Genomic DNA, 23,300 nt, shown 5'->3' with positions numbered 1-23,300 from the left:
AATTAAATAAACGAAGGAGTTCATGCAGGTAGTAAGACTAGCTTCAGTCACATGCCTGAGTTGGTGTTCTATGTTGGTGACCTTTGTCAATTGCTCTCACCTTTTTCTTTTATAGTATCTTACTGAAGACTGCTCTTTTCGGCTTGACTTATCTATGACTTAAACTAGTATAATTGGGCTAGTATTCTAAAGGGTTACCTCTAGTCCATCACCGTCATGAACTTTTGTAGAGTCTTTCTCGACTTTCGCGTCATTGGCCAGTTAGTAATACAGATATCAGGCTGAATGCTCACCTAGATACCTAGTCAGGGGCATCAATCATGAACTTTTATCTTGCAGCAGTCCTATGGTCAAATCGTACCTACATATCGCTGTGCGGGTAGTCACAGCAGCTGACAGATTACAGATTGGCTTGATTGCAGATAATTTATGCAGAAGATCTAAGCGAGCTTCTTTTTCGGGATTTGGAGCTGACGGGCTGAAGCGTATGTAGGAAGGGGGACTAGGACTACTCAGAACTAGAACTAGAACTAGAACTAGTGTAATATGGGGAGAGGTTGGAAGTGCCGAAGAGGAAACGCTAGGGAACTGCATGCCCGTTCTGCAGATTCTCAAGAGGAGCTGTTTGTTGATGGAAGATTTCCTAGAAAGCCCAGCACTCGTGAACTGTCCTCGTTTCAAGCGTTGGAATTGACAAGCTGCTGATGAAAAGCTTCATCAAATAAGAGCCGTGCAACATATCTTTATATATAGAGGTAGGTACTATTCCAAACCAAAGCCTGTATCTCAATCATGGTTTTCATTGTAAAGAAGAAAGCGAACACCAAAACAATCAAAGACAACCTAGAGTAAGGCTGTCGACCAACAGGGTTGATCCGTGTTGGGATATGCGTGATGACTTAGAAGGCTCGCTTTGAGAGGGGAAGAACATCAACATACCTATGATGAGAACTACATGATCTTCAATGGCGGCTGCACATGGGGTACGGGAGCTAGAGGGATAGGGCATGCGGCATTCACTTTCTGTTCGTAGAGGTGTAGTTGGTAAGTGATGCCCATGCAGATAAATATATTAGACCTTGTACCTACAGGTACACTATGAAATACTGAGATGGTAGAATGGAATAGAATCCAGAACACTGGCGTATCGGGATAGAAACCCTACCTAGAGGTAGGTATCCTCGCCATCAATACCTCTACCTACCTACCTAGGTAGGTAATCAGCCAGCCAGCGTCAGTCGACCATCACCAACATCACCAACAGCACCCATCCACAGCCAACATCCTCAGCCACCAACCATCAAAAGCCGCCATACCTAGGTACAGGTATATAACCGCCAGACATGTGAATCTGGCGCACGAACTGCATGAACTGCATCAACGAACTGCATAATCTGAGACCTTATGTTGACAAGTGTGAAAAGCCGCCGCATATACGAATGCTAGATATCGGAGGAGACAAGGAAATGGTAAGTTGAGAAGGCAAAAGTTATTCTACTTCTATTCTACTCCAAGCTGTTAGTGCAAAAAAAGGCCAGTGAAGGCTGGCAGAGGAAGACAGAGAAAGGCTTCACCGCGCGAGGCAGACATGTGTGAATAGGTAATGAAGATAAGGACAAGGACAAGACCAAGCAGAAGGATAAAGACAGGGACAAGGACAAGGCACACAAAACCAGGCAAGGAAAGGGACACAGCAAGTACAGATGCTCGACGTCAAGGATCAAGCAACGCAAGATATGTGATACAGCCTTGAATGGGCAATACCGATGGGTGATGCCAGGCGTAATCGACAGGTTTGTTGGAGATGGTGTAGAGAGTTTTGAGTTTCTATGACAGCTCGCCACTTACAAGCTACCTACCTATCGTGGGACAAAGGCTACCTACCTATGCCTCCCGTATGATGTCGACAGAGCGATCTAGTGGCAAAGGAACCGCTGTTCGCATTGACGATTCCAAGTGTAACTAAAGAATACCTCTACGTATGTTACCTATTGTTGCTATACACCTAGACTGGCCTATGGAAGACACCAACGGCAGAACCCAGGGGCAAGAAATGAAATAACCCAGGCGAGCACCACTGAGGTATCGAGAAAAAAAAACCCAAGCCACCACGCTTTCCTGGCATTCAAGAGTCCCATCAACACCAACCACACCGGTGAAGTCCCTGTCTCCGACCGCCGTCCAGCTCTAGCCACACTAGAAGCAACCCAAACAAACTTCAAGGCGTGCGCCACCACGCACTCCAGTCCTGGGTTTTCCGATGGTTGAATCTTCTCCCCAAGAGGTCCGACTGGAGGAGTTTTGCTTTCTGACAAAGTTCCGCACAGTTCGTCTTCGAAATCCTTCTCGTTGCTTACTCCTACATACCTATATTTGTTCCCTGTACATAAGGTAGCGGCTAGTGATGGTCAATTCAATCTAGTGTAACCTATATTGAACATCAGGCAAGCGCTTCTCTGCTTCCAGCTGTATATACCACCAACCCACGTTCTCACCATTCAATTCTTTCCCTTCTTACCATCGCTTTCTTCCCTACCTTATTCTCCAAGTCTTGTTCATGTTGAACATTATCCCGCCAACCCCCGTCCCCATGCCGTACCTGCCTTGGTTAATACAGACCTACACTCCAGCACTAACCTTTTCATCCCAACACTCTTTAGTTTCTCCACTCAACACTTCTACCTACAACATAGATCTACCAAGTGTTGCTTTTCCTCTCGTGTATTGTTCCCTTCACTCTACGTGTCAACTATGTGTGTAGTGCAGTTTAGTCTGTCTCTTCTCCTATCTCCCCAATCTATCGCCTCCCCTTCCCCTTCCCCTTCTCTGGAACACCCGTCGCTCCACACCCCACACAAACAATATGATAACAGACCATATCCGGATCCGCCCCCCTCACCAGCCCCGGCCGCGCTTTACACCACGGATACTCATTCCCTTTGCCTCCACATCTGCAGCACGTCCATTTGCCGCCCAGTTGCTCGAGTCTGCATTGCCCCGAGGAACACTCGAGGCTGGTCAGGCAGGTGGAGGATGCGCAGGGGTTGTTGAAGTCCATTGTCTGTGGTTGTGTGTGTTGTTGTTGTTGTTGTTGCTGGCTGGGGGGCATGGAGGCGGTGGAGGAATACAAGGAAGTGTAGTCGACGGAAAAGGGGGTGCCGTCGTCGGAGTAGTAGGATGTGGTTGATGCCGAAGATTGAGAGGAGGTTGGGGAAGTGGAGAGGGTTGAGATGCTGTTGGACATGGCTGTGGACGCAAGGTGGGAGTCGTCGTAGATCGCGTTGTTGCAGGGTTGGCGGTTGCCGGTGGTGAAGTCGATGGTGGCGTCGGAGCAGAAGAGGTAGTGGATTACGAAGTAGAGGTCTTTTGGGCAAGGAGGGATGTGGTGGTGGTGGAGGTAGTGGTAAGTGCACATTTTGTTGTTTGTGTTATTCCTTCTCTTCAAACCAAGCCTCGAGATCCGTTGTATCCTGCTTTCTTGAAGTAGTTAGACCCAAGTGCCTGTGTTTCTTGACCCCAAGTGGCCGAAAAACTAATATGTCACGTCTCAAAATAGTCCGTTGTTGCTCTGTTGTCGGCTACAATGACGTTCGGTGTGGAAATGGTGCTTCTTCTTTTGTCTCTCTCCGGGGTTTGACAGCAGACAGCTGCAACTGGCCGTCCTTGGTAAGTCTGCGTCTGTTTGTCTGAGAAGGTAATCGATGTTAGCTTTTTGTTCATCAATCTTTGATGGCGCGGTAGATCTTACAGGTGGATGTTGCGGGATGAATTTTGCTGTTAGCTGTGTTGAAAGTGCGTTGTGTATCTTCTTTTCATGAGTGTTCGTCCAATGTCTGTTCGTCGTTCAACTGGCCGGAGTAGTGATAAACTTCAACTTGGAGACTGCTGTCGCTCGAAAGCTCTTTCAGTCAACTGCACACTTGAGATGCACCTCGCCATCTCCTTATATCCTTCTCTTCCTCTGTCCCTGCCCATTCCGATCCTCACGTTTACATCAGGTCGGCATGTCTCGTCCGCTCCATCGTGCCATCCCTTCGGCTCAATGCCGATTCGGTCTCTTCCTGAAGCTCCGTGGGGCAGCACAAACCAAGTGAACCCTGAAGCAGAATTCGGAAGTACTGCCGCTGTGTACATCGCAGACTTCCTATTTCAGGTTGATATTTGGTAAGCCATTCTCGAATATGTGGTGCCATTTTCCAGCCAAGTAAGCGCCGTTACGGTCAACAGCTCGGAGAAGCACGTGGGTGCCTCAGTGAACGATGGGCGAGTGTTAAGCATGGGAGAAACGTGGGTCTGTGAACGTAGTCGGGCTAAATTCTTGATGATGGTTGTACAAGCTCTGAGACAGCTATGGCAGTGCCCCTTCTAGAGAGCCAAGCGCCGGGTACGTTGACTTCTCGGCTCTCCTGATGTACTCGAGGCTTGAACTTGCCACTGGTTACTGCGGTTTGTCTGTTTTGAGTCAGCGATGTCCGAAACAGCCCTTGAAGGTTCAACATCCTTATCTCACTCGGCCAGACGAGTATGGCGGGACTAGCCTCTCGACATGGACGCCCTCCAAGAATAGCTTGGGTATAGAAATGCGTTGGGCGATCGCGGCGTTGCTACACGGCGTGGCCTCGCAGGCCCTCGATTCGGCGGTTTGCAGTCTTTCGAAACAAAGCAGCAACGGCACGGAGTCTGTGATGGTGTCGGGATGATTCAAGGTTCGCTTTTCTCTTGAGCTACGTCCGTAATCTAACGGATCTTGTATTCCGAATGGCTGTTTAGTCGAAAGCAGCCAGGCCGCCGAGGGGCCTGACTCGCATGGAGCATCGATGTTGAAACAGCCATCGTGTCGTTCTCCTAATATCAATGGTCAGTCGCGGGATTTCGCGAGAGATTCGGCAGAACCCAACTTCTCCGGTGTCTTGACATGAGCTTACTGCATAAAACCGAGACAGCAGCTGGGAGCTCGACCGGTCTCCCATGTCCAAGGTTGGTGTCGTCACACAAACTCTCCCTCTTTGGCCGCCTCCCGCCGTCCCATGGTGCAGACTGCAGAAGCGTTGAATGTCAGAAGAAGGACAGCGGAGGGCCCAAATGGCGTTTCCACTGAAGACTCCTCGCTGCAGGATCCTTGGAGACCGGCCTCCGGAGCACGCGAGGGACACGAGTGGCTTGCCCCTTTTTTCTGCCAAACAATAAAACATGCCATGGCAACGGCCCTACCTTGTCATATCTCGCCCCCTCGCTTCAGGTAGAGAGGAATACCTGGCGGAATGTCTTGGAGACTAGCAAATTTAGCTCAGGCCTCCCAAGACAGTTGGGCTTGGCCGGCAATCGGCATATGCTGATGCAAATAATGGACAGTTAGTAGACTGCTTTCCGGCAGGCAAAGTGCGGCAACGTACAGAATCAGAACAGTACCTGCATGTGAATTGTGCGTACCTCTACTGAAGCTGGGTGCGTTGATGAAGCAGGATCAAAGACCTTGGAGGGGCAGATCTGAACAGTCTAAGACGGGTATCATCTCACAACAATTTTCCTCCCGCGCTTGTCTCCCAGATCTTTCCGACCCCTCACTGTCCACAGATGGCTTCTCTTTGGATCATAGCCCTATCAGTAATCGATGGTTAGCCAAAGCCACAGAACCTGGAACGGCCAGCGCAAAGCAACATGGCAGTACTTTCAATAGCGCGATTATGATGCGCCCATCACGTTTGTGGCTGGATATCGGGTTAAAGAAAAGCAATGTGAAGATACAGGCTGGGTTGTACCTTGGTTACACGAGGGATTTTGGCATATTGCGACATCTGATCTCAGATTTGCCTTCCAGGAATCTCGGCGAGGCGCAGGGAGAGATGCTTTCATCGTTCAAAAGGAGCCCAGACTTCAGCGGCCATAAGCGAGGTCTCAGGAGCACACAAAGGCGGACAATATATCTTGATGCGTTTTGTGCTCCGTCCTCTCAGTCAATGTCTCGCGTGGTGGACAACCCAATAAAGAGTCTCCTGACGCCTCTTTGACACGGCAGCATCCGCTCAGCTCTAACTTGTGGTTTATTTACGGAGGTGAAGTTATAGTGATTCCAACCTCGGAGTTGTCGTCGAGGGGAAATACTAATCGGAGCTGTGCGCGCGGATTACGACGATTCACAAGGAAACAAGACGCTGACTACCACCAAGCCCGAGCAGCAAGTATTGCGCTAGCTTCCACGACTCCCGGGAATGAGTCGATTGTGGCTCAGTCGGGTCCGGGTGGAAGCCGGAGTATGGTTGTCGAGTAGGAGACGGGCTCCGGGCTGAATCTGATGGCTGAAACCACACGTGAAGTATGTACTTTCTCAGGCCGGACTGTGGCAACGTACAACGGCGTCCCTCGCTGAGGCAGCCGAGACCAAAAGGCCTCCTGTTACAGTCTGCGGAGGAAGCAGTCCTGTCTTTGCGGCCTGGCGTGGTATTGGTTCCGATACGGACTCGTGATGATGATGGTGACACTGGACTGAGGAGATCGCCAAGCATCGAGATGGGTTCTGTACTGAACGGCAGGCATTGTCGTCTGTCGTGGAAGCGAGGGGGACCGGTGCTGAAGAATCGGAAGTGATTGATATCTGATCGCATTGTCAGCCGCATAGGTGGGTGTCGTTGGAGGTATAGAACTGAATACATGCAGGGCCTACAGCAAGGAGAAAGCTTGCCTACCTGTAGGCGTGTGCTTTGCTCGTGATAGCGGTATTGTTTACTCTCCTACCCATGAGCTCTTGGATATGAAGAACAGCTGCTGGTGTAAACCAGGAAAACCAAAGGAGCGGTTAAAGTTTCCAATCAGCAGAGCGTTGGATGGGGTTCGTGTGGAAGCCGTGGCCCACCGGTGATTTTTCACCATTTCTTCAAACTGCGTGGCAGTCTGTCGTGGGCGGCCGGCTCGTCCAAGGTAACTCGAGCAGGAAGGGCCAAGCCGAAACACGAAAGCAGGTCGCTAAAAGCGCTCTGATGGCAGGAATATGGGAGTATGAAGAAGGAGGAAGTCGCGGCACAAGCCCACATCAGTAACCTCCATGTACGAAGACGATCGGAAGACCACATCGAAGTCCTCGCGGTCAGCTACTAGGTACTGCGCAAGACCAATGTGAGAGAGTTCAGAAGCAAATGAGTATCTCGAATACTGGAACCGCTCTGGTTTGTGAGGATACAACTTTCAAGCTTTTACCTGCCCGGGTTTTCTTTGATGGGTTCCTCTTCCTACATCTATACGGGTTCAATGACGCCCACCTCACTCATTCTTCGCACTTTTCTTTTCGACTTTTCGTCACCTGAACATTACCTCTAAGTTTTCTCACCCACCGGCCATCGCTTTCAAAATAGGGATGACTGCAGCACCGTAGCTCTTTTTTTATGCAACCGTCGCGACCCACCATCGTTGAGGTTGGTACCTAGGGTATCTATTCCATCAAGACTGCTCACCTCTATCTCTACCTCCCATCATTTTCACCATGGATCGACTACCACAAGAGGCAATCGACTTAACTGTCCAAGTATTTACGCAAGATTTGGAATGGATACCTCTACGTCCAACAAGATTGAGCAAATTTAGTAACGTCTCCAAGGAATGGCAGCGTGCTATAGAACAGCGACTTTTCACTAAAATTGATGGTACTGTTTCTGGCTCCTTCTAGCTGTCCCTCTTCAACGCCATCCTGGGAGGGGAAGACAACAAACATCATCGGAACTCGGTCAGGAGCTTTACGTACACTACCGATCCTGTCACTTCCTTGTTAAATTCTCTTTCCCAAGTTGTTGCTCTAAATTTCTCGTCTTATCTTGGATGAAGCAACTCGCTCACCCGAGAGCATGAATCTCCATAGCAACGTCATCAACACAGCGAGTGTCGACTTTCATCTCACGGTCAGCTACAGGTAAGGCGTTGGATGTTTCACAAACATTATTCTTCTTCGCTCCTAACAAAAGATGTAAGCAAGTCAGACGAAGTGTCATGGATAAGATCACGGTATAGACTCGTAGACATTAGCTATCAAGATTCTAAGGTGATCTCTCGGGGCCAGTCGCTGGTCTGCTTACACCTCCGCAGGATTTACTTGTAAGATAGCCCACAGCGTTGCAACGTCTGGAGATTCTCTCTTGGACGTCTGGAGAGTCTGTCTTGGACGTCTGGAGAGTCTGTCTTGGATATCCAGAGAGTCCAACTTGGACGTTGATAATCAGACGGCGAGTGATTCACATCTTGTTGGACTATAGACTTTCTGTCTCATGTCCCTGCCTTATGCCCCTACATCTGAAGTTAGCCTGTCGAGCACAGTCGTGGATCACGGCAACAGTATAGAGGACGTTGATATAGCATTTGGTGCACAGGTGTAGGCCGCTTCATTTGGGAGACAGAGAGAACCATATGAGTTATCCTTGTTCTATCTACCAATGTTTGGAGAAAAAGCGTGCAAGGTTACTGTCCACGAACGCTTCACCAAGTCAAAAACAGATGCGCAGAAACAACAAGGAGGGTATGGGAGGCCCTGCCCAGAAGTTGAGAACAGCAAGCATGCTGTACTCGCCTTATCTCGCCCCGCTCTGCTCATCCGATCTACTTCAGACGAGTGCTTCCCCTTGAAACTACCCGTGGACACGCGTGACAATACCTAGGCAACAGTGCTTTCAAGTAGACAATATCGGACTTGAGTGGGGCGTACCGTGTGTGCCTGCCTTTTTTTCCTTCTATAAATTGACGACCCCGGCTTGCCTTCCTCTTCTTCCTCTTCTTCCTCTTTTCTTCTTCTTCAACTTGCTAGGAAAGTCAAAACTGACTCACTCACTCACATCGACGTGACCAGATCTTTTCTCACAGAAAGTTTTTACACCTTTACAAGCTCTCTCAACTCTCAACCACACCCAACCCCAACCTCACCAACTCTCATCAACTCCCACAAATACCTAACCACATCTCCTCCAACCATATCTCCGCAACCATGACTTCCCAGTGGGTTTGCTGCCAGTGCCTCGCTACTGGTCGAAGCGGCGGCCACTGCGACTGGGTGCTTCACGAGGAACCCTACTCTCCTGAAGCCTACGAAGCACTCCAGGAGCAGTGGTCGTCGTTTGACAATGAGTACATAGTCGCCGAGGACGATGGAGAGATCCTGGTCTTCTGCAACCACGAGAGATGCGAAGGCTGCCCGGTCTGGCATCCCCAGCACCAGCCCCAGCCCCAGCCTGCCGTGCCCCAAGTTGCGCCGCCACAGCCGGTCATGTTTCCCCAGCCGCCGCCCTGGCTTTGGCCTCCTCAGCCGAGGAACAACGTTCCGCGTGGTAAGTGACTTCAGTTCGTTTTCACCCTATTCTGTTTTTCGTGTCAAGAGGTTGCAGTTCCGATCCATTCCAAACATCACATAACATAGTGAAGGACAGTGTCATTGAAACTCATTTCACCTTTACCTCAAATACATTTTCGCACCTCATCAAACAGTATATGCTAACTTGCTTCCTGTTCAGTCTCCAACACCATTTTCGGCGACCTCGCGGCGGCGAGGGGAGAGTTTGGGGGCTATGCCCAAGAGACCGGGGTCTAGCGCTCCTTGGCTCTTGGAGCAGACACCCTCGGCTCTCCCTCGTCTGCCAGAGCAAAGCGCCCTCGCTCCGGCTCCGACAGCGGCAGCGACAGCAGCAGCAACAGCAACAACCTCAGCCCTCCCTCCAAAAGGAGGAAGCTGTCTGCACCCGGCCCCGGCCGCCCCTCCTCCGGCGAGGAAGAGGAAGAGGAAGAGGACGAAGACGAAGACGAAGAAGAAGACGACAACAGCGATGACTTTGGCTCCGGCCCCGACTCTCGCCCTGGTCCTGGCCCCGGCCCGGGCCCCGGTTCGCCTGGCTCTGGGAGTGGCTCCCTCTCAGGCTCCGATTCTGGCCAAAGGAAGGTATACAACAAACGCCTTCTTTTAGTCAGGGCCGGGCGCCGCGAGGGGGGTACACGACAACGACAAGCTCGGCCGCAGACGGGAAGGTCGCCCCTTGCTTTGTTGTGAGATTACTTTTGGGTGTGGGAGGGGTGGATGGTGGTGGCGGCGGTGGTGGAGGAGGACGAGGTGGTGCTGGTGGTAGTGGTAGTGGTAGTGGTAGTGGTAGGGGTGGTGGTGACAAAGGAGCATGGTATTGGCATAAAAACCATACCAGCCTTGACCGTATCACAACCGTACGACCACAAACACGACTAAAACTTCTAGTAGGAATGGATAATGTCGAGGTAATGAGATAATTATAACGGGACGGTTTGGGGTTTGTCGCGGAGGGAAGAGAGGGTGGACTGGAGGGGAGGTCTTGGGATGGGAGGTGTTAGCCGGGGGGTGGGAAGGGAAGGTGTTAGTGTGGGGAGAGGATGGCGCCGCTTGCGGAAGGAGGAGAGGAGGAGAAAGAATATGAGGGTCGTTTTCAAGAACGGCTTTCAATGTTTGGGTCTAGGACTTCATACATCTATTTTCTTTTGTATTGGTTTGGGTCTGTGGGGGGTTTATATACGAGTGGAGTGAAGGTCATTGATGGTACGGAGAATGAAATCTGAACGTGGTTTGACGGCATCTTGTCTGTGTTGTCCATGAACTTTTCAGACTCTATTCTGAATGACCCTATGTGATTTTTCGTGCCCCTTATTGTTGTTGGCACCGATGCCTGGCATAACCCTTCAAAAGGATCGCCCACTGCCACCAACTCCTTCATCATCTTGTTCATGATGGGGTGGTCCAGCTTTGCAACCGGCGTTGCGAAGGAGGATGAGCTCATCTTGACTGAAGTGGTGGCTGTGTAGGTCACCCTCCTGGTTGGCCATTTCGTTGGGCACGTCGAAGTGCGCTGATCCCAAGATGGGCAAACGATATACCTAATATTCGCGTCATCGACAGAAATATTGCTATCAAGCAATGTTGTCTTCAAGAGACCTAGTTATCTCCTGGGGTTTGATATCGAGTGCCTTGACCCTGCCTGTCCCGATAGTGGAGTGTTGCCAGTTCATCAATGAACTTGGTTGATGGACATCTATGTCACCGTCCCACACTCGGACATGCGTGCCCCTGGAGATCTTGGTTCGTGGCTGGTTCGTGGCTGGTTGGCTCAGTGGTTGTCTGGCATGTGTGTGCTGTCTTCATGTAGATTGTGGTTGCCGAGGTTGCCTTTCCGTTGGTCTTCCGTTCTTTGCACGTTGAGCCGGTGACAGATGAGCTGGCAATAAGGGCTGGGCGTCAAAGATGGTTAAGGAGACTGGCTTCGGCATCTGCATATGGAGTCTCTCTTCTTCGTTGACGAAGAACATGTTTTTGCCGGTACTGTAGCCCTGTTGCAACCGAAGCTGTCGCAGCCGAAGCTGTCGATGGGATTAGGCGTGCATACCTACCTACCTCCCGTCTGCAGAATGTCTCTCGGCTCATACATGATCTTTAATGTCCAACGACTCCAACGTCGTCACGAGGATAATGGCCGTGGCCGTGGTCGGTGGTACCGCGCATAGGTGGAGACGTACGCCATAATCTCCATTGAAGTCAGTGAAGCATTAAATACCTAGTGCTACCTGACTGTTGCTGCTGTAAGAAAGGATCGGGGAGAAAACGTGAGGTTCACGAACTGGTACATGGCCTATGTGGTCCCTTCCTTCACTCCTTCCAGGGGCACTGCTTTCCTTCTCTTTGACGTTAGATGTCTAAACCAGCCTTTGCGGATCTCATCGAAGAAACAAACATAGGTAAAAAAATGAAGTGCAGTTGGTATACCCAGTGGTTTACTACTAGGTACTGTAGAGATAAGGTATTTTGATTTATCAAACGCGGCTGTCAAGGACACAAAGAGGGTTACGTAGGTAATCTACGAGCAACCTGGGTTCATATTGATTCCCATTGAGGTACTTCCCATCGTTTCTTCCTCTCGTTTTCCTTCTTTTTTGCTTTTCTGTTGTCTCCAGGTCACTGCTCTAGTTCGATAGACTTCCACTGTGATTCTAAGGTAGTTGGTATTACATCCTTAATGTATTGTTCCTTGTATGCTAACTAAGGTAACATCCAATTAACCCCCCCAAGCTTGCCGACTCCTTTGCTGACTACTACATATACTGTACAATGCAAGACTGCAACTAAGCTAACGTACCTAGATAAATAGATACACTGTATATACACAATAGATTTGTTAGGTTCAAATAAAGTCACTTCCCTCCCTATTAGAGGCCGCGGAATTAACCCTAGGGCTCATCATCCTCACACCTTGTCCTTGCTGCCCTTTCAGCGCCGTAGCGACGTACCCATTTTGATAATGTCCCGCCATCTCCTGTTCTTTTACATCCCTTCCATTAGCATTTTTCTCCCCAGCCCCAGGCCCAGGACTGATTTCCAGCCAGGACTCATCCCCACTGTCACCCTTTCCTACATTCTTTTTTCCATTATAATTACCACTAGCCCGCTCGTAATCCTCATTATCCTCTGCATCCCACACATCCCCCACTTGTCCAGGTCGTGGAGAAGTCTCCACCTTGGCTGGCACAGGTGAATTTAAATCCTTTGTTGTTGTTGTGGTGGTTGTGGTTGTTGTTTTTGTTGGTGATGGTACCGCCACGTCCTCTTCATGAACCTCAGCAAGCTCCGCAGCCATCAACTCCCGCATGATACTCAGCCCTTCCTTGCTTTCGGCTTCGTCGCCCAGTCCTTTATTTAGTCCCCAAGCGGTCATGAAGGCCGTGATGCCGCGGTAGTTACGATGGAGCCAGAGCATCTCTTTGGAGGAGAGGCTGGCGCGGGGTCTCCAGGTGGGGGTTGTTGGTGTTGATGATGATGGTGTGGTTCTACCTCTAGAGGAGGCAACAGAAGAAGGTCCCTGGACGATGGGGGTCGGGGGAGTGATGGTGGGTGAATAGAATCTGTGTTGTTGGAGGGGAGGGGTGGGTGCGACGGTGGTTGCGGCGGCGGCGGTGGTGGTGGTGTTGTCAAACGCAATCTGTTCTGTGACGCTAAAGTATCCTGATTTCTCTGTAGTCCGGAGGGAGGAAGTAGAAGCAGTCGATCTTAGTGCTTGGGGTGCACGGTACGGCTTCTTGGCAGATCTGGAATAGCTCAGGCTGTCGCTCCTCTTGGGAATCATATGCGCCGGCATCGATTGGGAAGACGCGAGGGCTGGCGAGGGAGATGCCGGCAATGATGGTGAAGTCGACGGTTTCTGCTGGTGATGCTGATGCTGCTGCTTCTCAGGTGAAGCAGTCCCCGATCGCGAGGGAGGCTGAGTCTGAGACAGAGAATATGAGGGAGGAACGGGCCACATGCTCTCCCTTATTCCTCCACCAACTGACGATTCAGCGTCAGTCTCCTTAGTTTCTGGCGGTGTCAAGGGAGGCGACATTACTCCCAGTCCGACTCCTCCATATCCAATTCCCAAGCCAGAGACGTCGTTAGAGAAGGAGGAGGAGGCGGAGGGAGGCGGTGATGGCCTGTCGTGAGCAGTCCGACTTCCACTGCTGTTCTGAACCATGACATTGACGATATGAGGAGCTCCCTGGTTGTACCTCTCCCTTGGAGTTGGAGTATCTTCCCGTTCGCCAAATTCCGATTCGGATTCAATAGAGGTGAGTGGACTGCCATAGCAGATAGCGCCAGCCATGTTGATGTTATCCTCCGCCCTTCTCCCACCGTCTGCCAAGGGCGTGATACTACCGGGGGCTCCGGGCGGTGGGGGGACCGGAAGAGGTTTCCATTTGGAGTCGCTCCTCGTGAGTCCTTGGGGCATCCACGTCTCTTCGGGCTGTGCGGTGACAGCTGCGCCACCGTCCTGGTTGCCAACTGAGGAAGATGACGACGAAGAGTTGGAGGGCAGCCTCAACGGCGCCGGATGGATGCTTCCATCGCTCTTGGTATGCCTGTGCCGCGACTGATGACCTTCACCTTGTCCCTCCTGTTCATGTTGTTGCCCCCATCCTCCGTTATATACACCTCCCAATCCCAATTCCCTTAGCTGCGGCCGTTCATGCAACTCGGGACTAACCGGCCTCGGCGGCTTTCCCGTCGCCGTACCAGGCTTGGTGGGGACCGTCAGTGATTCGGGCTGGTCATGGTACAAATCCCCCCATTGCGTGACTCGGCTATCAATGCTGTTGGCGAAGCTGGTTCGAGCCCGGCTTGGTGGAGCAAGGAGAGTGGGGGACAGAGAAGATGTGTAGGTGGGGGACAGAGCAGAGGTGTGCACATGGCCGTTGGGGTCAACACGGCCGCCGCCGAGGTGGATAATTTCGACAGTTTGGTCGCCCGAGTTGGAGGAGGAGGAGGAGCGGCTGCCGGGTTTCGATCGAGGTTCGCTTGTGTGCGTGTTAGTGATGTTTGGGTCTAGAGACGGAAAAGGAAAAGGCAAGTGGGGATATGAACACGTACCGGGTTGAGTTAGATCTCTTGATGACCCACTCCTTTACCCTTTGGGTGGACTTGCCGCCTCCCATCATTCTTGATGATGATGATGAGGAACCCGAAGGTGACGGAGGCGAGAGAGGAGAGAAAGACCTGCTCAGTGCTGACGAAGGCCGTTCTTGTTCCGCAGCCGCATGCCGTTGATGGTTATATTGGGAGGTGGACGTAGAACTGGAGAAAGTGTTTGACCGCTTTGGGACATGCAAGTTCGGGATGTAAGCGTGGCCCCGCGAACCATGCGAACTGCCACTGGGTCTGGGAGGCAATTCGCCATTTAACGACTCCGGAATGGTCTCCATGTTGTACTTTACAAAGTACTCGGCACTGGTATGTTGCTGGGTCGGATTCCAAGTGGTGGCTGTCTCGGTGGTTGTCAATGTCGGTGATGATGATGCTGTCATACCGCGTTCATTCCAGTCTGCAGCATCCACAAACAGGGCAGCAAGGGCTGATGGAACACGATGATCACCGCCTCGAACTGGTTAGCGAGAGAACAATGACCGGTATTCAGGTTCCTTGGTGTCTTTGGTGATGTGCAGAACTGCAGATGGTGAAAGAGTTCTAGGCCAGGCGGACGAGGAATTGAGCACGGTAATATATTGAGCAACGCCAGGGTTCCATTGACACGCCGATTTGGGCTATACGCTACTGGAACTTTGGGCTCCGGGTCGTCGCTCCATGGTGGGCTGGACCACATGGGGTGGATGGGGTATCGACGTTTCGCTCGGAGCCTCGCTTTGTTTCGAGTTCCTGCACGGAATGGGGGAAATGCATCGTTGACGGCGCATCGAATGGTCGTCCGCCATGGTCTGGTATCACACTTGGCCCGTTGATGATTTCGGTCCCCTTTCGCCGATGTTTGGAAACATCCTGGGTTCGGTTGCATGAGTGGTCGATGTTGTTTCAAGCTTGGGCCCGTAGCTGTGGGTGTCCATGTGGTATTCGGGCGAGGAAGCGAGCCCATTGGCTGCATCGGAGCAAGACTCTTCCCAGTCAATCTCGAGCGTTCCAGCCAAGCCGACATCCTAAAACGTCCCAGGAGGTATATCAAGCTCCGTTAAGAAAACGTTCCCGAACACTTCTTTTTCTTTCCGGAGTAAAAATATGTCCATCGTCGGAGATCACACATGACGTAATAAGCGATGCTTTTTGTGAAGTGATGAAGCTGGCCAGTGTCGCACACACATGTGAAATCTAGGTACTCCGATAAGCAGACCGCTCCCAAACGCCTGGGTGCCTGCAAAAGTACCCTTGCTAATAGCATGTAACCTATATATCCCACAAAAACTCCAAGCCACTGCCATTTTTGGTATCATTCGTGTTCTCTTACCATGCCTCTAGTGTATAGCTCCGTAACTGCCGTGATCTGCCGAGGCTCCCGCGGTAGGGCCTCTCCTTAGGAGTAAGTCTCTTTCGGAAGACTCTCCCTCGGAAGACGGAACATTCCTCGCAGAAAGCTTTCTGTATCGCACCACTTCCGCCCCGGTCTCATCAAGAACCTTCTCGGCCACGAGTTCATAGCCCCCAAAGCGGGGCAGAACCTTGGTCCATACAACCCAGTATACTGCACCCAGACCCAGGACCCCGGTGCCAACAAGGGGGAAAGCGTAGTACGGGTAGCCGTCGGCATTCCAGTCGTCGTTGGGAGGGATGAAGGGGGTAATGGCAAGGAAGATATTGAGGCAGAGGTAGATAAAAATAACTGGTAGCCAGGTGCGCCACGGTGAACTCCATTCTTCGGTCTTGCTGAGGCGGAGGTAGATGAGGCCGCCGGCGACAAGGCCATTGATCCAGGCACCGGGGTAGGTGTATCTGATGCCACATGGTTAGAGTTGAACGTGGCAACAACAAACGTGGCAACAAGGAAGGAGGGAGCATACAGATTGACAAGGAAGTTGTAGGCAGGTCCGGGAGGAGGCCCGACCAGGACAATGACAGTCACGATCCAATGAAGTAACAGCTATCACAGAGTCAGAGAATGACATGACGAAAAACAGATTGACTTGAGCAACTCACTGAAGCAGCAGGCGTGTTGAACGGCTTGATGGATGCCCAAAACTTGCTCCCAGGTAAGACGCCTTCCTTGGCCAGCTCCTGGTTCACCCGCGAGTGTGTAAAACTCACGGCCAAGACATTGCCAATGTTACTCAGGGCCACAAGAGCCGGGAGACTTCTGGCCGCCGCGCTCTCTCCAAACATGTTGCGGAAGAAGAGCCCGGCCACGATGACCTCAGACTTGGCCAGCTCGGCTTTGGGAATAGCAGCAAAGTAAGCGACGTTGGCGAGAACGTAAAGAATGGTTACGCCAACGACCGCCAAGGGCGCGGCGATGGACAGTGTCCGCTTGGGATGCTTCAGCTCGCCCATGACATAGTTGGCATTCTCCCAGCCCTTGTAGCTGTAGACGACCTGAAGGAGGGCAGTAGCATATGCATACGCTCCTCCGCCCCCGAATCCATCGCCCTTTTCGATAGACCACATGTCGTCAAAGTTGTGAGGGTCGGGAACTCGACGATGGCCAGCCAAGGCAGCGAAGCCCGAGAAGACAATCAGTAGTAGGACCAGTACTTTGAACACGCCCAGTGCGTTGGTGAGCCTCAACCCCCATTTGGGCAAGACGGAGTGGAGAAATACGACGAAAGTGATGCACAGCACGGCAATGGCCCGGGCCGGCCATCCATCAGGCAGGTCGTATCCTAGGGCCAGCAAGACATAGCGGCCAAAAGCGAGCGAGTTGCCGGCAGAAAAGCCGAGAAGAACGATCTGAACAGCAAAGACGCTGGTGACGAGATAAACGGGTTGGCGGTATACTCGTTCGAGGTAGTTCTTTTCGCCGCCAGACTTGGGGATGGCCAGGCCGAATTCCAGAAAGACGCTGAGTCCGGACAGGGTCAGAAGACCAGCGACGGCCCACATCAACAGGCACACGCCAACCGAGCCAGTGGAAGCGAAGATGCTGGATGGTGTTGAGAAGATGCCTGTTCCGATCATCTTGTTTAGGATCAGGAACACGGCACCTGTGACACCGATTTTTCTCGACTCTGGTACAGCATATTCCAGGGAATCTCCCGAGATGGGTGAGCCGTCGACGTCGAAAATCTCGCTGGCAGCAACACTGCTGGCCGGAGATGCCACGGGCTTGGGCCCTTTTGTGTCGGTGCCCATTGTTGGGGTATGGTAGTGTGTGTCTAATTGAGGATGAAGGATGAATTCTCACTTAATCTTGGAAAGAACCGGCATGAAATAATATGAAGATGCCAGAGGCTCAAAGACGTAAATGGGGAATTTGCTTGGTGGCGAGTTATCATGACACGATGCTAAGTAGCAGCCAGGCTCTTTTTAGAGGACCTCGCGAAACATGATGATGATGATGATGATGATGATGATGGAAAAAGAAAAGGTATATTGACAAGGACACATGTCGGCGAGTCAAGAATCATGGCCATGTCGACATTTATGATAGATATCTTTGATGGGCAGATGACAAACCATCAAATGTGATGGTGATCACTAGGCCGATGGCGTGCTCGTGGGAAGCGATTTGCAGTGGTTGCACGGGGCTCCAACTCACCGACCACCATTCCCGATGCGGAAGTTGATGGTGTTCCCGGCCAGAGCACGTCTGCCGTTGAACCGCAGTGCCCCGGGGGTGTCCCGGCCGGGCTTTGATATCAGTGATGACTCCGTGTTCTGGCGCCGGATGGATTCCGAGATCTGACATTTGCGCTTACAGGTGTGGTTGTGCTTGCTCTTGGCATTGATGAAGAGCCATCTTGAAGGGGCAAGGGATGTTCAGATTGACGAGGGGCAGCGCGGGGCACAATGTGGTGCGAATAACGTGGGGCATGAGTTTTGAGAGTGAGAAGAGTTGAATCGACAATTCAAAGGCCTCGACTGAAATGAACTGAAAAGGTGTCGTCGATGGCAACGTCCATTCCACATCCAGGCGATGATGACGGAAGTGAGGTCGAAGCTGAAGATGCAGTCAGTACCTAGTGTACATACGACGAACAGACTCCATCCGAGCGTGTCATTGCGCGTGACCCAGAACGAGAAAAAGAGACGACGCAGCACAGCAAAGGCGTCTCGACGGCCCGATGCAGCCCGGCAGATCCTGCGACTGGCTGTACTTACATAGTAGCTGTACCTGACCCAGCGCTCCCGCCCTCAGCCGCCTTACCGATCCCTGTCACACAAAGGGTCCACCAAAAAGATGTCGCCCCTCCCTCTTCTACGCAGTTTCAGCCCGCCTGCGGTGGTGACTCTTCAGGACCGACCGCCCCTACCTACCTACTTATCGACCCCGCTATCGGCCGGCCATTGGATCCAATTCCATTTGTGAAGCCATCTTCAATCGCAAATCCCAACTCAACTAGACACAAAGCGCCGCCGTGAATTGTCCTTTTCCAATTATCGCGACACGAGCCACGGTATTCTTCGACACCCACAACCGCCATGACCACCGATTCCACTCTTGCCGCGACGGCCGACGCCAAGCTCGCCATCTCTGGTGATAACAACAACACCAAGTTGACCAAGGAGCAGCAGCTGGCCCTCATCAACGTCAACTTGGCCGAAATCCTCAACCCCGAGATTATCGAAAAGGTCATTGACGAAGGCCGCGCCCCGAGGATCTACTGGGGTAATTACGACTCCCCTCCATAGAATATGTCGTCAGAAGAACCAAAGGCTAACCTCTCGCTCCCGTTTACAGGAACTGCCACCACCGGTCCGTACTTTGTCGCAAACCATGTTCCATGCTCGCAACATCTAGCTGACACCTGTCAAAAGGCCGTCCTCACTGCGGCTACCTAGTTCCCGCCATCAAGATCGCCCAATTGCTCGCCGCCGGCTGCCATGTCATCGTCCTCCTCGCCGATATCCACGCCGTCCTCGACAACCTCAAGTCCACCGTCGAGCTCGTTGGCTACCGCGCCAAGTACTATGAGCGCACCATCACCGCCCTCCTGAAGGCCGTTGGTGTCCCTACCGACAAGCTCGAGTTCGTCCTTGGCAGCTCCTACCAGAAGAGCCCCGACTACATCATGGATGTCTACAAGCTCGCGACCCTCGTCTCCGAGCACGACGCCAAGAAGGCCGGCGCTGAGGTTGTCAAGCAGTCCGACAACGCTCCTCTTTCCGGCCTCCTCTACCCCATTCTCCAGGTTCTCGACGAGGAGTACCTCAAGGTCGATGCTCAGTTTGGTGGTGTCGATCAGAGGAAGCTGTTTGCTGCTGCCAAGGACTGGCTTCCCAGGCTGGGCTACAAGGAGGTATGTCATGACTTGGCCGAGGAAGCGCACAACAGGATACTAACGTACGGCTAGCGCGCCCACATCATGAACCCCATGGTCCCCGGTCTTCAGGGTTCCAAGATGTCTTCCTCCGACCCCGACAGCAAGATCGATCTCCTCGATGCTCCCGATGTTGTCACCAAGAAGATTCGCAAGGCCGAGGCTGCCCCCAAGGTCACCGAGGGCAACGGTCTCATCTCCTTCATCGAGTACGTCCTGCTGCCCGCGGCCCAGCTTCTCGGCAAGGAGGGCTTCCGCGTGGACCGGTCGCGCGACAACCTCGAGCCCCTCGTCTACACCGACATTGCCAAGATCAAGGCCGACTACGAGAGCGATGTTGTAAGTTGCCTTGTTTTACATACTATACTATCCTCTACACTTACAGTGAGTGACCATACTAACATGACCATAGCTCACTCCTCAACTGGTCAAGCCCGCCATCTCGGCCGCCATCAACGAGCTCCTCGCTCCCATCCAGGCTGCCTTCCAGGCCTCTCCCGAGTGGCAGGAAATTGCCACCAAGGCCTACCCTCCCGAGATCAAGGTCAAGAAGGAGAAGAAGGTCAAGAACAAGGGTACCCGCTACCCTGGTGCTGCGGCCAAGCTCGAGGATGCCAAGGACGAGGCTACTCCTGAGCCTGCGACGGAAAACGCATAAAGGCATAGACTGCATAGAATGTGTTTGATTGATGAACTATTTTCTTGCATCTAGCGTCTTTTGTTTTTGATCATGTTTGGCTGGGTTTGGTTGGTCATGTAGGGTACTAGATAAAGGGAGCTATAAAAGTGTATAATTGTTCGTTTTGCGGTCAGCCACTTGGCAACACATATGACCATACATCAAGAGATATGAAGATACGAACTGTGCCCTCTCCACGATACCAGGTCAAAGTTGAAAGACCATCGAGCCGTGACCTCCATCAACAGTGGTCATCTTCCACAACCCAAGCAGTGGCACACACACATATCTCTAGCCATCACATCGCGAGAACCGGCGTGCAGAACAATGACCGCGGGCATGCGGTGAGGCGTGGCCATACAATGTACAAGCAACAGTACAGCACGCATCAACATAATCAGGGACTGAACGGATGAAAACACCCAAATGACAGAGCATATACTACGTGATAAAATGTAGATCTCAGAATGAAACCACCGCCAGACTGATTAACTGACGTTAGAGATTAACGAAGGATCATTTCTTCTTCGAGCGTCCATGGGAACCAAAGCTCCCTTGCCACGTATGCACTGCTCACTGAAGAAACCCAATGCTATGGCTGGAAACACCCGGACTATCTGAAGAAGAAAAAAGGAGAAGAAAATTTCCAAGAATTCACAGCGCGCGCGATTTGCAGATGTAGGTCGAGTTTTGGGATGGTCTGTGCACTGTAGTGGGGTTGTCGGGCATGTCCATGGTTTCTGGGTGGATTCAGTTCGTTGTGTGTCCATCATCACGTGCTGCCGGAGGGGAAAACGACTGACGAGAGACAAGAATGACGGTAGAGGGTTAGGGTCAAGATTCGAATTAGCTTTGTTTCCATTGGTCACATTCATACCGAGGTGCCGAGAAGCTCTCCCAGTCTGTTGCCGCATCCCGATGTCTCTTGCTGCTCTGGCGGGCGGCGGGCAGTGGTGCGGTTCACACTGAGCGAGGCGTCGGTCGGTGCGGGTGTCGAACGAATGCGCGAACGGGTCCCGGGACGTCCTCGGGAAATGGAACATCGTTGATTGATCCCCCCATCCCGCCATCCATCCACATCCACATCCACCCCTTCCGCAGTTCCAATCGATCCCGGTAGAGACAGTCCGTCAATCTGCTTGCACCTTAGTAGTTGTCTCCCAAACCACCACCACCACCACCACCACCACCAACCACCACACCCCCTCCGTCGTCACCACTTCGTCGTCGTCGTCGTCGTCGTCAAAATGCTTGCTCAGCGCGCTGGTACCACCGCCCTTCGTCGGGGTATGTCTCTACTTTTTTTTTTTTTGCTTCTTTTGTCCATGTTCCGTACTTCTCCAAGTTGCTCTATGTTGCGCATCGGGTGGTGTAGCACATGCAATGATGCAATATCTAACCCATCCTATTCTCTACTCCCATCCCGTCCCGGCTCACGCGACTTGGTCCCCATCCCCCGTGATATATCTCGTGAAAAGAAGAAAGATGAAAGGCTAATCGCGCTTCACCATTCACAGTGGCCGCTGCCCCTAGCAGCGTCTTCAAGCTTGCTCCCTTTGCTGCTATGCAGACTAGGTAGGCACCGATCCCTCTCTCTCTCTCTCTCTCGACCATATACTCTCCTCTTCCGTCACCGATGTTGCGGTCCCGCGTCACCCGGTCGGTTCGGTCTACGCGGCTCCGGTTAAGGCTACATGTCAACAATCATTCGTCGCCTATGGTTACAACCCGTTGCGATGTATCTCAAGGAAAGAAAGAGGAGGAAACACCAACAAGCAGCAACCGGCGCAAGACACCACCAGTAAAGCGACCGAGATACCCGGGGGGATACACGCCTAACCGCCGAAGCACCCGTCCATATCATGTCAACCACGAAAGACCAACACCACCAACGAGCATGGACATCAACACCACCCACCACCAACCTACATTCCACAACCAACCACTTCGACCCAACCCATGAAACCTCTACTAACACCCCACCCTCCTTCACCAAAAATCCAGACCCATCCAAACCGAACGCCTCACTCCGGCCGACGAAGCCGCCATCCTCGCCAAACAGCGTCTCAACCGCCCCGTCTCCCCCCACCTCGAGATCTACGACCCCAAGCAAACCTGGTTCGGCGGTTCCGCCTGGCAACGCATCACGGGCGCCTCCTTCTCAGGCGCCCTGTACGCTTCTGCCGTCGCCTACCTCGCTGCCCCCCTCGTAGGCTGGCACCTGGAGTCCGCCTCGCTCGTCGCTGCCGCCGCTGCTTTGCCTGTGGCCGTCAAGGGCGCGCTCAAGTTCCTGGTCGCTTGGCCGTTTGTGTTCCACGCCATCAACGGCGTCAGACACTTGGCGTTTGATTTGGGCATTGGCTTCTCGAGGGCGACTATCATCAAGACTGGTTGGTACTTTTGGGGAGCGAGCATTGTGGGGGGTGTGTATTTGGCTTTTTTCATGTAAATCATCATTTTCCCTAGGAAGAAGGGTGGTTTAGGTGTGGTGAAGCTAGCTTGGTAGATAAGAGCAGGGATTGGGAGGAAGGAAGGAGGGAAAGGGGGGAACTACCTACGGTACTCTTGGACATATACTCCTGCGGTTATTTCCACGGAAAAAGATTGGGCCGTGCTGTATGAGTAAAGCTGTTACCTGAGGAGAGGAAGGGGAGGGAGGTTTGTTGAAATGGAGACATTCACTTTTTTTTTCCCTCTTTCGCGTGAAGCAAAGCACGCTTAACCCGCCGTGGGTATATATATATGGTCTAGTGAGATCTGTGCTGGCACACAAACACGTTCCCAGGAACCTGCCATCAGTCTGTATCACAAAACAAAACTTCTAGAAGCCAATTCCCGATGATCCAGCTCAAGGAACCATTGTGTTGTGTGGATGTCGAGTGTCCAAGTACAAACGAAACGAACGACCAATGATCACAAC

General features: G+C 52.1%; 7 protein-coding genes across 7 annotated transcripts; 4 read left to right on the top strand and 3 right to left on the bottom strand.

Moving 5' to 3' along the window:
* Positions 1-1,367: 1,367 nt before the first annotated feature.
* B0T23DRAFT_391554 (uncharacterized protein) lies at positions 1,368-1,966 on the top strand (the record flags this gene model as incomplete). Its single annotated transcript, XM_062837949.1, has 3 exons — positions 1,368-1,469; positions 1,627-1,793; positions 1,837-1,966. The coding sequence occupies 3 exons, from the start codon at positions 1,368-1,370 to the stop codon at positions 1,964-1,966; spliced, it is 399 nt and encodes a 132-aa protein (XP_062696488.1).
* A 171-nt stretch (positions 1,967-2,137) lies between these two features.
* B0T23DRAFT_409058 (uncharacterized protein) lies at positions 2,138-3,415 on the bottom strand (the record flags this gene model as incomplete). Its single annotated transcript, XM_062839359.1, has 4 exons — positions 2,138-2,168; positions 2,218-2,367; positions 2,429-2,466; positions 2,876-3,415. 4 exons carry the CDS (start codon positions 3,413-3,415, stop codon positions 2,138-2,140), a joined length of 759 nt encoding a protein of 252 aa, XP_062696487.1.
* A 5,692-nt stretch (positions 3,416-9,107) lies between these two features.
* On the top strand, positions 9,108-10,262 carry B0T23DRAFT_433794 (uncharacterized protein). Its single transcript, XM_062840469.1, has 3 exons — positions 9,108-9,299; positions 9,483-9,866; positions 9,934-10,262. The coding sequence occupies exons 1-3, from the start codon at positions 9,120-9,122 to the stop codon at positions 10,240-10,242; spliced, it is 873 nt and encodes a 290-aa protein (XP_062696486.1). The 5' UTR covers positions 9,108-9,119; the 3' UTR covers positions 10,243-10,262.
* A 1,896-nt stretch (positions 10,263-12,158) lies between these two features.
* On the bottom strand, positions 12,159-14,706 carry B0T23DRAFT_400582 (uncharacterized protein; the record flags this gene model as incomplete). The annotated part of the gene is made up of 2 exons (XM_062838504.1): positions 12,159-14,301; positions 14,375-14,706. 2 exons carry the CDS (start codon positions 14,704-14,706, stop codon positions 12,159-12,161), a joined length of 2,475 nt encoding a protein of 824 aa, XP_062696485.1.
* A 968-nt stretch (positions 14,707-15,674) lies between these two features.
* On the bottom strand, positions 15,675-17,885 carry B0T23DRAFT_2539 (amino acid permease-domain-containing protein). Its single transcript, XM_062834190.1, has 3 exons — positions 16,424-17,885; positions 16,288-16,367; positions 15,675-16,219 (listed from the first exon to the last, which is right to left on the bottom strand). Exons 1-3 carry the CDS (start codon positions 17,570-17,572, stop codon positions 15,745-15,747), a joined length of 1,704 nt encoding a protein of 567 aa, XP_062696484.1. The 5' UTR covers positions 17,573-17,885; the 3' UTR covers positions 15,675-15,744.
* Positions 17,886-18,613: 728 nt separating this feature from the next.
* On the top strand, positions 18,614-20,455 carry B0T23DRAFT_2505 (tyrosyl-tRNA synthetase). Its single transcript, XM_062834175.1, has 5 exons — positions 18,614-19,049; positions 19,122-19,136; positions 19,199-19,680; positions 19,735-20,040; positions 20,114-20,455. The coding sequence occupies exons 1-5, from the start codon at positions 18,863-18,865 to the stop codon at positions 20,357-20,359; spliced, it is 1,236 nt and encodes a 411-aa protein (XP_062696483.1). The 5' UTR covers positions 18,614-18,862; the 3' UTR covers positions 20,360-20,455.
* Positions 20,456-21,561: 1,106 nt separating this feature from the next.
* B0T23DRAFT_368665 (cytochrome b560 subunit of succinate dehydrogenase) lies at positions 21,562-23,219 on the top strand. Its single transcript, XM_062836463.1, has 3 exons — positions 21,562-21,667; positions 21,898-21,955; positions 22,385-23,219. Exons 1-3 carry the CDS (start codon positions 21,628-21,630, stop codon positions 22,827-22,829), a joined length of 543 nt encoding a protein of 180 aa, XP_062696482.1. The 5' UTR covers positions 21,562-21,627; the 3' UTR covers positions 22,830-23,219.
* The last annotated feature ends 81 nt before the right edge of the window (positions 23,220-23,300 follow it).

The sequence above is a fragment of the Neurospora hispaniola genome, assembly GCF_033458365.1.
Source record: "Neurospora hispaniola strain FGSC 10403 chromosome Unknown B0T23scaffold_1, whole genome shotgun sequence".
In the NCBI taxonomy this organism is placed as follows: Eukaryota; Fungi; Ascomycota; class Sordariomycetes; order Sordariales; family Sordariaceae; genus Neurospora; species Neurospora hispaniola.
Note: the sequence above shows the minus strand (reverse complement) of the source record. Positions and strands in the feature narration are given on the sequence as shown.